General features: G+C 36.1%; 1 protein-coding gene across 1 annotated transcript in view; it reads right to left on the bottom strand.

Annotated features, from left to right (window-relative positions):
• Window positions 1–15000, bottom strand: part of LOC122630551 (disks large 1 tumor suppressor protein-like) — a 263281-nt gene that overhangs the window by 138068 nt on the left and 110213 nt on the right. Inside the window, 1 exon segment of the mRNA XM_043815157.1 lies at window positions 9176–9211. Within this exon segment, the coding sequence (XP_043671092.1) occupies window positions 9176–9211 (36 nt within the window).

The raw sequence follows: 15000 nt of genomic DNA on the forward strand, positions 1-15000 counted from the left end.
ATTATAGTTGGAGGACACATCGAGCGACACCTATCACGTGCGAAGTGCACTTTAACGACGGTCGATAAAGCAGTCGCTTTTGCACCGAATGCAACGTGCGTGCACTCGTTATACGCGCGTCTATCTCTCTCTCTCTTTCTCTCTCTTCGTATGCATGTATGTGTAAATATATGTGTATATATATATATATATATACACATATAATGTATGTCGCATGCACTTTGTATTTGTTATCGCATTTGACCTTCGACAAAGTGCGAGACGAAACGCTAGAAGCGCGTTATTTAAATGCGGCCCAATAAATCCGCGGGAAAATTTAAAGCACGATACAGGTAAAACTCGTGCAAGATTCGTTCGTACGTGCATGTAGCAGTATCACCGTTTGCCAGCGATTGCTGGCTTAATACGAACGGCCGATTAATTATCACGCAGCTCACGCAATTACGCGCGATAAATCGCGGTTGTGGCGCGCGCACGTGATTTAAATTGCACTGGATTAATTTCGCTTATCTGGCACAACGTTATTTACGCCATTCTATGGCGTATTTGTTGTTTGCCAATGAATACTCGAAGACGTTATTCGTTCAACGTTACGTTAAACGTACGTGCATAGTCCGTCAAATGGTAAACGAGTATTCGTTCGCGTTTTTGTACGTTTTGTAAATAAAACGGGGTAAAAAAAAAAAAAAAAAAGAGAGAGAAAAGAAAAGGAACAAGGAAATACGAGAACGAGCGAAGCCTGTGAAATAGAATGAAGGATGGAAGAAAGATAAAATAAAATAAAATAAAATAAAATAAAATAAAATAAAGTCAAATAGAATAGAATAAAATGAAATAAAATAAAGTCAAATAAAATAAAGTCAAATAAAACGAAACGAAACTAAACGAAATAAAATAAAATAATAAGAAATGAAATGAAATGAAACGAAATGAGAAACGAATGAAAAACGAAACGACCATTTTTTTTCAGTTTATTTCGTGTAACACAAATTATGGATGGTTGCTGGTAGGAAACAAGGCGAAGGAACGTAATTAGCCGTGTCACTTATATATATATATATATATATATATATATATATATATGTTTGTGGGTACGTGTGTGTGTGTATGTGTGTGTATACATAATGTACATATATGTATGTGCGTGTACGTATTCTCACTCCCAGCGTTGTGCATGCCCTTCTTTCTTTTTCCCTTTCGCAATTTCATCGTCCTCCTTCTCCTTCTTTTTCTCCTTCTCCTTCTCCTTTTCCTCCTCACCGGTGGAACAGTAGCCCTGGTATTCCACGACGACGGCCTAGTAATGAGAGAAGAGAAAACACACAAAAAAAAACACAGGGAACGAAAACAGGAACTTAGCTAGCGAACACCCTAGGCTAATCTCTCGTGTCTGAAGTGGCTCATTTGCGGCGAAGGACGAGAGAACTTTTCTCTCTTTGCGTGTACAACGAGAGAGAAAAAGAATATAGAGAAAGAGCGAAAGAGCGAGCGAGAGAGAGAGAGAGAGAGAGAGAGAGAGAGAGAGAGAGAAAGCGAGAAAAAGAAAACGCGAACGAAGCTTGAGATCGTGGTAGATTTAATTAATTGGCAGTAATTGGCACCATCGCCCATGATTTTTCTTTTTTTTTTTTTTTTTTCTTTTTTTCTTCTCTTCTCCTTGTGCTCAAACCCTTTTACACGTGTTAGTCCCGTTTAACAAAGCTTCTAGGATTTTCCCAAAGAAAAGTGTGTGTGTGTGTGTGTGTAACTAATTGTAAGCCACGTAAGCCGTTCGACGTTAGTTTATTTCTTGGTATAGATCCCCGAGATACGTAAGTATGTAAGTAGGTCAGTCGGAAATTATAATCGAATATTTACAAATTAAAGAATTTCATCGACGAGTAGGACTTATAGAATGTTTGATTAGATCCAGAAGGTTTAAAGAGAAGGAACAAATTTATCAAAACGAATAGTAACTCTATTCTTGTCGTCCATCGATGATTCTTTTTAACGAACGATCGAATCGAAAGAAATTATTCTATTAGTTAAGAAATCATGTTCGATTCGATCGATCGGAAATGCTCCGATAAAATTAAATTCCTTTTTTCTTGTTCTTTGTATTTTTTTCCTTTTTTTTTTTTTTTCTTTGAATTCACTCTTCTTGCTTCGAAAAAAAGAAAGACAGAGAGAAACGTTCTCGTTCGGATACTTTATAAAATTACGATTTTGATGAACGTTTCGCGACAAGTACATAGAGTGAATCAAGTGAAAGAAAGATGGTAGATAACGTAGTTGAAAATTCTTCTAAGAATGAAAATACATATTTAAAGGGAACCAGGTTACTACCTACCTAATCGGTTCAAAGCTACGACCTCCAAATCGAATTAAAATCGTAAAAGCATGCCTCGTCGTTCTTCCGAACAAAAACAAATTTCGTGAGCCTCGAAAAAAAGAATTAAACGGTTAATTCGTTCGTCAATGTTGCCTCACTCTTGTTATCGAGTATTCACGTTTATCGAACGAATTCTTTTTTTAAAGTTTCGTCCCGAAACGCATGTTTTCTACTTACTATGTTCATTCAGTGCTACGCGAATATTCTTTTTCTTTAAAAATTTAGAGGACAAAAGGGAGAGAAGGTATTGAGAATCAGAATGAACGAAATTAAGTCAAGCACGAAATCACGAATGTCGCTTATTCTTTCTTTTTTTTTTTTTTTTTTTTTTCGAGAATGATCAGAATTCTCGAACGATCGGATCAACGAAGGAGAATCGCGAGAAGGATCGAAGATAAGATGAGAAGGAGGGAGATCAAAGGAAAGAAGAAGAAAAATAAAATGGATAAAAAAAATAGGAGATAAAATTAAAAAAGAAAAAAAAAAAGACGAAAAAAGAAAAAGAAAAAGAAAGAAAACGAATTAAACGCCTTAACGTGGATACCTTTTTAAGCTACCTTCCTGGTAAGACTCCCTTCTACGAAGTTTTCACTTTGAATATCTACCGGATCTCTCGCGAAAGTAATTCTCAAGGACGCGAAAAGAACCCTTTAACTTTAGACTTTTTCGACAAGAAGAACCTACGGTCTTTTATTTCGGAAGAAGTCGTTAGAAGTCGATCTCTCGTTACTTTTCTCGAATATCGCGAACGGGTATCGAGCTTTGAATTATACGATGACACGGAAAAATAACTAAATAAACGAGAATGAGTGATAGAGAGATAGATAGACAGACAAACAGAGAGAAAGAGAGAGAGAGAGAGAGAGAGAGAGAAAGAGTTGTCGCTTATTGGAAAAACTAGAGGAAACTATCACCATCCCATCTCTCTCTCTCTCTCTCTCTCTCTCTCTCTCTCTCTCTCTCTCTCTCTCTCTCTCTGTCGTTTTGTATCGAGTTTTTCAACAGCTTGCCTTCGTTTTACCTCCCTTTTCAAAAAGCTCTTTGGAAAACTCTTGCGGGAAATCTCTAATAATCCCTCTGTCCGATAAAAAGAAAAAAGAAAAAAGAAAAAAAAATAAAAGATATAACACGAAAGTGCGGAATGAAGAGTGACAACGTAAAAAGCGCAAGCAAGACGACGAAGGGCTTTTCTCCTGGCACTGGCGAAGAGGAAAATACGAGAAAGTGCCAAGCGAAATCTCGCCGCGATTTGCACCCTCTTCCTACCACCAACCACCTCCTCTTCACGTTCCTCCGGGAGTAAAAACGAAAGTTCGAACGTTGGACATTCGACCGAGGCTTTGTCAAATCCCTATTGAGAAACTTTTATGGAAATCCGTTTGGCGATTCGTTGTCGTGGATGCTTTGGCGAATACTATTTTTCGAATAATATGTCGAAAAAAGCTCGATCAAAAACGTTTGAAATAATCTTTTCTTCTTTGCTTTTTTTTTCTTTTTCTTTCTTTCTTTTTTTTTTCTTCCCTCTCTAACGGGAATGAAAAAATTAATTTAATTTTATTTTATATCAATTCGTTACGCGTTCTCAACGTGATTCAAGATCATCCAAGTTTTTAATCAGGTCGTTGAATCCTTTGTCAGAGATTAACATTAAAAGAACAAATTCGATGACAAGACGCTTCGAGACAAGGAATAAAAAATAGTCGATAGAATAAAATGGAAGAAGATTTAATAAATTTATAGGCTGGCGAAAGAACGTGGTAATCTTATATATACGTGTATTCAAATAAATATTTCAAGTAGCTTACTTTTTTATACGAACGAGGTAAAAGAATCTTTTCTCGACTTAACTCAATGAGTTAGCTAGTTGGACGTCGTTCGATCGATCGCTACTATTAATTCATTTTTGTATACGATTTTATAAATTTATTAGCGTCTTTATAAAATGCGGAATACAGATTTATTAAATGATTATACGATACGGATTTATAAACGTATTTACGATTCTACAGAATCCAGAATACGGGCTTAAGAATTAATCACAAATTTAATTAGCTAATTAGCGACCGGTTTGATAGAACGACGAGTACTCACTGATTATACAGATTTTTCTGACTGATTCCTATTGACCTTTCACCCTTTTCTTATCCAACTCATTACCTACGTAACTTGCCCGGTATAAAGGGATTGCTTTCTATTACCTGATAAAGTTAAACTTACGATTTTAATCGATTCATAATTTAATAAGAAGTCTATCATTTTTATAAGAAAAAATATCGAAAAAATATCGAAAATCTAAACTGTTTGTGTCTCAGAAGATAACAGTTTAGCGCATGAATGTCCTAAAGTTTGAACATTTTAAAATTATAAAATAACAATAACGACGCGATAAGTAGCGATTCACTTGCTCTTTTAAATGAATAATCCTTAAGTAACCTTCAACGAGGGTGAAAATATCGAGCGTGAACGAATATCTAAAATATCTAAAATACATGATTGATAAAATTTTAATTAATTTCATGAGTTTTCTTTTAGCTTTTTTTTTTTTTTTACATTAATTATCGTTTACCAAAAAAAAAAAAAATCGGGAAAAATAAGACTAAACGGGGAGAAAAGTTCGAACGAAGAGGGTAGGTTATCGGACGATGAGAGAGAAAGAGAGAAAGATAACTCGAGCATCGACAAAGGAAAATGAGAAAAGCGACAAGTTCAAGAGAAATAAAGAAAAGAAGGGAAAAGATAAAGAGTGGGTAGGGGAGGGAGTATACGTAGAAACAGAGAGAGAAAGAGAGAGAGAGAGAGAGAGAGTCGGTGGAAAAGTCGGCATTGTATGCATTTTGTTTTCTTTTTTTTTTCTTTTTTTTTTTCTTTACAGAGCTTTTCACCGATGCGCTGCCAGTATTGTGGGTATTCGATGCAAGAATCCGATGCGCAGCAGGTACTTTGTGAAAGGATCGAAAGAGCCATCGAAGACAATGGCACGGGGCCATGGTGCTCGAAGCAAGAACTCATTGACCGGAAATCGATCCAATCCTTCCTTCCTCCCTTCCCATCTTTCACCCTCTCTTGATCTTCCTCTCTCTCTTTCTTTCTCTCTCTCTCTCTCTCTCTCTCTCTCTCTCTCTCTCTCTCTCTTCATCAAGTGACATCGACACCCCCACCGTGTATTGAGTTTCAATGGTGCAATGCGAACCGTCGATAACTTCGAATCAACGAAGATCAAGATAACGTTTTTCGTTTCGTAATTTAAGAAGGTCTTTAATCGTGACTTTTCACCTTTCGATCGAACAAGTACGGACTTTTAATCGACGATATTTATTTTTAATTAGTTCATCGGTCTGCTCGGATTTCATAGAAAAATGGAGAAAAAGAAAGATCAAAAAAAAAAAAAAAGAAAAAACCAAATAAGGAAAAAAAAAGAAAAGGAAGCAACGTTGATATAAAATTTTCAAAACCGTAGATTAAAGTAAGCTCGACGTTAAAACACTTTAAAAGACGATAAAGCACGAGAGAAGGGAAGCTTTTATTTAATCACCCTGGACGAAGCTCGAACTCCGTTCACCTTTTAATAGGTGGACGGAGAGTTAGAGTTGTCTATGTTGTATGGCCTTAGTTCACCGGTATAGCGAGTTTTAACGAATCTTTTAAATTCACGTCTCTCACGTTCACCAGCTGTTTAAGCTCGCTAAATTACATGCTTCCTTTCCTTTTCTCTCGTGCGGGCTCTTACCCTTTCGTTGTCTTCCTTTGCCATAATAATCCGAGTTTTCTATCGTAACTTACGTTAAACGAAACTCTCGTATAAGCGACTGCTTTTTCTGTCACTGACCAAATTATTATCATTGGATTTTTATAAAATTGATTTAAGAAAAAAAAAAAAAGAAAAAAAAAGAAAAGAGAAAAAAGAAAAAGCGACGAACGCGAGTTATCGAACGCTTTTCTAAAATCGTGACGAACCTAAATCGATCGCTTTATAATTCATCGATCGATTATTTTAACGAAGATCGCATTGGTTTTTTTTTTTTTTTTTTTAATCTTCCATACAAATTTTTTTCTTCTTTGTTTGTATTTTTTTCCCCCGTTTTTTTCTTTTCCTTCTCTTTTTTTCTGTCCCATCGATTCGTCTCGAAGAAAAAGATACCCGAAAGAGGAAGGGAAAACAAAGCTTAAAAAAGAAAGGAAAAAAGCTGTCGAGAGTTGATAACGTCGTCGTCGTTGTCGTTGTCGTTGTAGTTGTCGTTGTCGTTGTCGTTGTCGTTGTCGTCGTCGTCGTCGTCGTCGTCGTCGGAGGGAACCGTTTTAAAATTCATCGCTCGTTTCTCAGACGTTTAAGCTCCGTCTCCCTTAACCAGCAAAAGCAGCAATAGCCCTTTCTCCCTCTACAAATCTCTCTCTCTCTCTCTCTCTTTCTCTCTCTCTCTCTCTGTGTCTCTGTCTCTCTCACTCACTCGAAAGACGATATTCTTGGTTTGTATCGGCGTATCAGTGCGAGACAGGGCCCCAAGGCGAAGGTAAACCCGATTAGACGGCACACTAAATCTCATTCAAGCCAACGCCGCCATTGTTAAACTACTTCTCTCTCTCTCTCTCTCTCTCTCTCTCCCTCTCTCTCTTTCCTTCTTTCTCTCTATCTTTCTTGCTCCTACCTTAAATTCCTTCAAGAAAGCGAGTTTCTAACCACGTTGGATTATCAAACGGTCGTCCTACGGGAATCTCTCCTTCTCTCTCTCTCTCTCTCTCTCTCTCTCTCTCTCTGGATAGTTTGGCACATCGTACGTGTAAGATTGGCCCTCCTTTTATATCTACGCTACTTTACGAACGAGGAGAGTCGATGTAGACTCCGATGAGCGGGACAGAGATAGAAAGAGAGAAGAGAAGGATCGAGGCGATAAGGTAAGATGGATCGCTCGGCCCGTTTGGTGGTGCCAACTCGCAATGTGCACTTCCTTAGGCATCAGTACGTTACCGATAAATCCGTCGTTTGCATAATCGAGGAAATCGCGGTTTGCCTTTTTCCCTCCCTATCCTCAACCTCAAGCTCTAACTTCAACCCCAACTCATCGTTTCCCTTCCCTCCATCGCATGTCCATCCCTCCTACTCTTCTTACCATCTGCCAACGTCTCTCGAGCTGTCAGAAGAGTACCCTGATATCGAAGGAAATGGATTATCTGCCGATACCCGACTACGTTGATGCTACAATATCGATGATGTCGAACGATTATCAAAAGAGAGGAAATTTCAAACGTACTTATATAGATTTACGTACGTACGTGGGTGTAAACGCGTCCCGTTTATCTCGGAAAATTGGTATATCTTCTGTGGAGGGACTGAACGTAGCAAAAAGTTTTTTTTATAGATTTGTCTGATACGACGGATGACACATATAACATATGGCGTCGATACTTTCTTTTCTTTTTTTTACTTTTGTTTTTCTTTCTTTCTTTCTTTCTTTATTTTTTGCTGCAACTCGCACGCTTGGGGGTAAATGTTTAAGTCACGGATTCAGTTTTTTTTTTTTTTTTGCTTTTTTCTTTTGGAATCGTACGTTTCTCTTTTTGGTTTAGATGGATTCAACCACGTCCTATACGAGATCGTTTATTATCGTTGTTATTATTATAAAGTGTTACGAATTATTCGTATATACGTATAAACATATATAGATTTGTTCTTTTAGAGATCATAGCGATTAAGGGATAGAGAGAAAGAGAAAGAAAGAAATAGATCGAACGATAATCAAACCGTAGAATGATCCAGTAGAGTTAATCGCGCAAGTTACAAAGTGTAAGAAGAGAGAATGGTAAGATCGATTAATCTAATCCAGAAACGCGTCATCATGTCATGCGAATTTCCCGGTTCCGGTAAATATTTTCCCAACCGACGAACGATGTTCCCGTCGACTAATCGCGAAAGCTTTAACGGAGAACCGGAGCGTCCCGACGCGTACACCCTAGACGCTTTCGCTCTAGAACACTTGCCAACCATAACGTCATTAAACCGCAACACCGGTAATAAGGACGAGACTGAGTCGGTCTCAGAGCTCGTACAAAGCACTGCAGATGGCAATGAAAAGACAGAGAAAGAGAGATAGACGGAGAGATAGAAATAGAGAGATAGAGAGAGAAAGAGAGAGAGAGAGAGAGACAAGAGAACACTCTCCGAGGTTCTCGATTGTACTCCTAGTTACTACTACGAGACTCGTAATTTCTATAAAATTTTCACTAACTGCTAGCTGCTTTTAAGAACACCGGACGTTCTTCTTCTTCTTCTTCTTCTTCTTCTTCTTCTTCTTCTTGTTCATCAATTAAACATAGCTCCTTCATTTTCTTTAAATCCATGTAATTCTTGTGATTGTAATATAAATTAATGTACGAGTATAATACAAGTGACGTACGTCTATTACAAATAGATATTATTAAGGACATGCAGTTAAAATACAAACAGATACAAATAGATATACAAACACAGAGATACATATGCATACACGCAACCTACGCACACACGTCGTTAATTAATTTCCCAACGAAAATTACTCATTCCCCCGTCCATTAAAGCTCTCGTTTAATGAATAAAGTTTATATCATGCAAGTTACATGTAAAAGCAAAGCTTCGTTCGGCAAATAAAAGAATTTCGAAAAAGCTAAAAGCTTGGGTTTAATTGTCGTAGAAAAAGAATAAAAAGAAAGATTTTTTCTTTTTAATAAAAAAAAAAAAAAAAAAAAGAATAATAATAATAATAATAATAAAGAAAGAAAGAAACAGAGAAAGAAAAAGAAAATTCCTTTCGAAGTTTTACAAGAATCACTCACCTGATCGCCGTCGTGTCCTTGCCAACTGTCGTGGCTCTGTAACAAAAGAAAAAAAGAACGTTCTATTTAATTTCTTGAACTACTCTTCCCTCCGTATAAATCATTCATACAAAATGGTTGGAAGTATCAAACCGACGTAGGAAACGTCGTTTTAAATATTTGATAAGACGGGAAACCAAGCTCGTTCCAGTTACAAGTCTAAACTGCTAATTATTCGCGCCCTCGTAACACGAGCCGCGTTAATTATTAATAAGTAGACTTCTAACAAAGAGTATAAACGACGATCTAAACCTAGTCGTACATAGTTCGAGGGACCATTAAATATATATTTATGCATGTATTTATGTATGCTCGTCGACTTTCGAAATGGTGTCACCGATAACGGAAGAAATTGTTCTCGCATAAAATAAATTGATATCTTCAGGATCGTTTAAAAATGTTTTTTCGAGGAGAAAGAAAGGAAAGAAGAGAAGAAGAAAAAAAGAAAAAGGATAGAAAGGAAAGAAAAATCATGCCAATAGAATCGAAGTGAATTATTATAAGGTGATAACGGTTATATTTGATCTTTTTTCTCAAGCAATAGCAAAATGGAGGAGAGTTAACAGGAATCTCAGAGTTTCCTGTCATCCTCTTCGTCTGGCTGGCTGGCTGGCTGGCTGGCTGGCCAGCTCGTTCGAAAGACAATAGTCCTTGGTACAATGGTGGCACGTCGAACACGTGCCATTGAAGGGTCGAAATAGGAGAGGCTGCCAAGGAGGAAAACGACAGCCTCCAATATGTACCAGATCTACACTTACACGTACGACCTATCTACCTAGATATGTAAGTACTTACATAGTTATACATACATACATATATATATATATATATATATATATATATATATATATATATATATACTTATAGGATGATCGCTCGCGTATTGACGACTATTATTCGAAAAAGTTATAGTTTCGCGTTAACAAAAGCGTGGTCAGCTCGTAACAACTATCTAATGTTCTTAACGATTATTATAGAGTTAGAATAAATAAACGAGGACTCTTGCTACCTATCAAAGAAGAGAATACAAATTATCGTCTTTCGTTCGCATTCAAGGATTTATTTTAAATTTTGTTCGCGCATGTTTTCTTTTTTTCTTTTTCGTTTTTTTCTTTTCTATCTTTCTACGTCCTGTCGATCGTCGGAAGTTCGACAAGAAAGAAAGGAGAAAAAGAAAGAGAGAAAAAAAAAAAGATAGCAATCGTATAATCATTTTCAAAAGAGACGTTCATCATCGGCCCACGAGGAAAGAAATTCGTAGGAATTTTATGCGAATCGATTTTATCCTATACGCACGACATGAACCGTGCATAAAATGAACGCGTTTCGACGTGGTTATGAACGCTCATATTGCTACCATAAATCTAACAAGGCGAGTCACATTAATCCTACGAACGCTTATACTTCCAACTTCGAACGACACCCGATGTTCCGATAAAACACTCCTTCTTCGTGCTTTCTAGATTATTTGGCTCTAAACTTCCTCTATGATTTAATTGACCTACGATGTAACAAGATTTTAATACACGATCGTTTCGTATTTTCTAATAACAAAATTCTTTTTTATATGAAAAAAAAAAAAAAATATGAGAAAGAAAAAGAAAGAGAAAAAGAAAAAAAAGAAGAAGATAAATGTTATATTCATATTTCGTGAAATATCGATGCAGATCAGAATGGATCGAGAGAACTTGACTTTCGTTAAATTTTAATCAACGAATACATTCGAAGTAGACGGATTTTAAAAGACCATCGGTTGGTGTATTCGACGTGAAAATTATCTCCTCGACTCCTTTATTCATCGAAGTTGGATATCTCTAACAGTATAGTATCAAAATCCCATTACAAGACATGGATGTCGATTCTCCGTGGATTTATATATATATAAAGAAAGAGAGAGAGAGAGAGAGGGAGAGAGAGAAAGACAATACTATCGATATCAATTTCACGTTGTCGAAACATTGATGAGAAAAGAAACATATAGTACACCATATACGTAACATCCCCTAGAAAATTCTTCAAATACAGTAAAAACGACCAATAGAAATTATAATCGTTTGTTTCGTATCGATCGTATTTCGATGTCGCGTTAGTGAAATTATACGAGGAGACAGGATACAATTCATCAAATTAATCACCCCTCGATCGGACTAACTCTTCCGGTTATCGGAGAGATCCCATCGAGAAGTCTCATAAAGTTCCTTGTTATGTACATTAACAGGTAAGCTCGATATATCGATCGGGAATAAATGTTTCACAGGACGATCATAAATCACGTTGCTTTTTTAATATAGTTTATGTTCGCTCTTAGGTGATTTTCATGAAAACCAAATTGGTTAATAAAATTCAATGATATATTTCGTGGAAGTCACGTAAAAAAAAAAAAAGAAAAGAAGAGAGAAAGAAAGCGATAATCCGTAAATCAAAAAAAGAAAAAGAAAAAATAAATAAATAAATAAATAAATAAATAAATAAATAAATAAAAGTGAAAAGTGATAAACCGTAAGAATAATTTTTCTAATCGCGGTGGAGAGCTGCGTCATTTAAAAAACGAGATCACTTTTCTTATCGTCGCGATAGATTACTTTTGTCTCTTTTTTCTCTCTTTTCGTTCGATTTTTCTTGTTCTTCTTTCTTTTTTTTCTTCCTTTCTTTTCTCGACACAAAACGTACGACATCTTCGTACGTTTTTGTAACGCGTGTCTCGTCCACAGAGACTTACTTCGTTCCCCCTATCTCTATTCTGGTCTCTTGGTTCACTTCCCACATCCTTTCGTTCTTTTCTTACTACTACCACTACCTACTTCACCCTCTCTCCCTTTCTGATATTCGCTATGAGGAGTAAGCTGGATTTATGAGCTTGTACATCCCAAGAGCGCTCGATCGAGTCACCCACCACTCTTCTACGTGGATAAGCTTGCCTCAAATATATTCCGGAAAAGAATCTTTAACAACGCGTACCTTCTAATGTTTCATCATCTTACCTTTATGGTTGTCTTATTTTGTGTCAGTTAAATATATTATGTAAAATAACGATCTCTTCTTATATTACATTGTAAATACATACATACATATATATATATGTGTGTGTGTATATGTATATATATATATATATATCGTCTTTACATTTTATTGACTATTTATTTATTTATTTATAAATATATCTATTTATATATATATATATTTATTTATTTATTTATTAATTTATATATTCACTTACCAATTCATCCATTTTCTCAAGAAAATTATTGACAATATCGGAAGTATTAATTTGAACAATTAATTTTAAGGGATAATATTATCGAATCGGTTTTCATGGTGGTAGATTTACCTACTATCAATTTTGGAAGGAAACAACTGGCTTTGCTAGATTTAATACCGAGTATATCTTCCTCCTTGCCGCGTACGTCGTCGACCGCAAGCTAATCCTCTTAACCATTGAATCGTAGTCTTAGAAGATAGAGAAGGACTCGCTAAGTCGAGTTTGGCTTCCGAAGAGCGTTCCTTTCCGTACTTTAAAGTTTCACTTCGGCTTTAACGTACAATCTCTGTCTTCTCTCTCTCTCTCTCTTTTTTTCTTTCTCTCCTTCTCTTTCCTTTATTCACGATCGACGATCCTAGACGACTGCATCCCTCTCTCTCTCTCTCTCTCTTTCTCTCTATTTATCTATCTCTTTCTCCTTACTTTTGATCCTCGTAAAATCACGATTTTTGAAGATCGTTTCAGATAGCACGTTTCAATAAATAATGTGAGAGAAAGAGGAAGAGAGAAAGAGAGAGATTACGTAACACGTGGTAGTTTCAAACGACCTTAACGTCGAGAATCGATTTTCCATTTACGCGAGAAATTCACGTGCGGATAAACATCGGGCGAATTATTCATTAGAGGTAAAATAATAGTAAGAATTGCATGAGAGTGAGAAACGAAAGAGAGAAAGAGAGAAAGAGAGAGAGAGAGAGAGAGAGAGAGAGAGATGGCGAAAAGGGAAAGACAAGGTATAAACGTCCGTTCCGTAGGATTTATGAGGACGAGTCTGAATTCCTTGATCCTGGTACGGCTCCTGACACGAGTCCTGACACGGGACTCCTTGTTTGTTAAGGAACGTCGTACGTGAACGTACCTACCCTTCACTTAAGCTTCTCTCTCTCTCTCTCTCTCTCTCTCCCTTTTATTCTCCTATCGCAACCATTAAGATGACTAGAAAATTTATGCGTTGATGAAAAACAAGACGCAAAAGCGACTCATGGTAGGGTTTACATTAACGTAATTACCGTTGTTAATATCACGTATGCATGTATGCATCATAGACCTTACATAGTCGGATTAGAAATGAGAATAACTAAATATTATATTTCATAGAAACGTATAAATATAGCTTACTTAACTATCTACTTACTTATCTACCTAAGTACTTACATATACCTATGTATTAAATGTTTCCCGTAATATTTACAATTCTATTGTTATCATCACTCGAATTATAATACGATATCAATTTTATCGAAATTTCCTTTAGCAAAATTCTATTGTAATTATCACTCGAATTATAATACATTAATTTTATTCAAATTTTCCCGTAGCAAAATTCTATTGTAATCATCACTCGAATTATAATACGACATCAATTTTATCCAAATTTTCTCTTAGCAAAGTTTCGCAGTCATCGAGAGAATCTTCTTACGTGTTACCATCGAACATTGGTCGAGCTCATGCGCGATGCGTCGTCCTCTTAATTATAAGCACGCTTCGGCTGCATTAATTAATAGACGTGCCTTACCTAAGCTATATATATATATATATATATATATATATATATATATCTTTCTCTCATACTACTCGTAACTCACCGACACGAAGCGCGCAAACACGGGATTGTCTTTCGAGTTCGGGAGCCGAGCGTTTTCGAGGATACCCTGTTTCAAAATTATTAACGACCTCATCTCGTTTCGCTTCTACAGTTTCGTTCTCTACCCTTCATCTGACTCTCTCTCTCTCTCTCTCTCTCTCTCTCTCCATATATATATACATATATCTATCTCTCTCTCATCGTCCATTTGCTTCTTAATTATCTGTCCTCGGTACTCTCATAAATATTATAAACGCGTACGTTATACATTATACAAATATGGCAGATATTGCATGCATTCATATATATATATATATATATATATATATATATATATATATATATGCATGAACGCACACACACACACACACACACATGCTCACACATATATAATATAACCGATGTTCCGATTATAAATATAGTTACATCGATGTTCACTCGTCCATAAATGATTATTCAAAGTTATAATTAATCCTTCGGTTTCATTTCGGATTTCCGTTCTTTTTTTTTTTCTTCTTTTCTCTTTTTATATTCCTCCTTCTTTCTTTTTTTCTTTCCAAAGAAACTTAAGACAGATATTTTTAATCGATACGAATTAAACTCGAAAGTCCTGTTAATACTCTTTATCTTATCTCCAAACGAATTGATTTTCTTTCTTTCTTTCTTTCTTTCTTTCTTTCTTTCCTTTTCTCTTTCGTTGTTCGATACGTAAAAAAAAAATTATTTCTTTGAGATATAGTATACTTATCAAAAGACAAAGATAGAGAAGGAGATAGATTAAAGTGAACATTCCGAACGTATTGGAAACAAGTAACGACATACCTCGATAGAGAAATTAAAAGACGTTTAACGATGCCAGCACGTTTCCATCGATGCCTCGTTACAGAGTCGTTACAGACTAATTAGAGATTCCAAATCGTTAGCGAGCTCCAACAACGACAA

The sequence above is a fragment of the Vespula pensylvanica genome, chromosome 1 (assembly GCF_014466175.1).
Source record: "Vespula pensylvanica isolate Volc-1 chromosome 1, ASM1446617v1, whole genome shotgun sequence".
In the NCBI taxonomy this organism is placed as follows: domain Eukaryota; kingdom Metazoa; phylum Arthropoda; class Insecta; order Hymenoptera; family Vespidae; genus Vespula; species Vespula pensylvanica.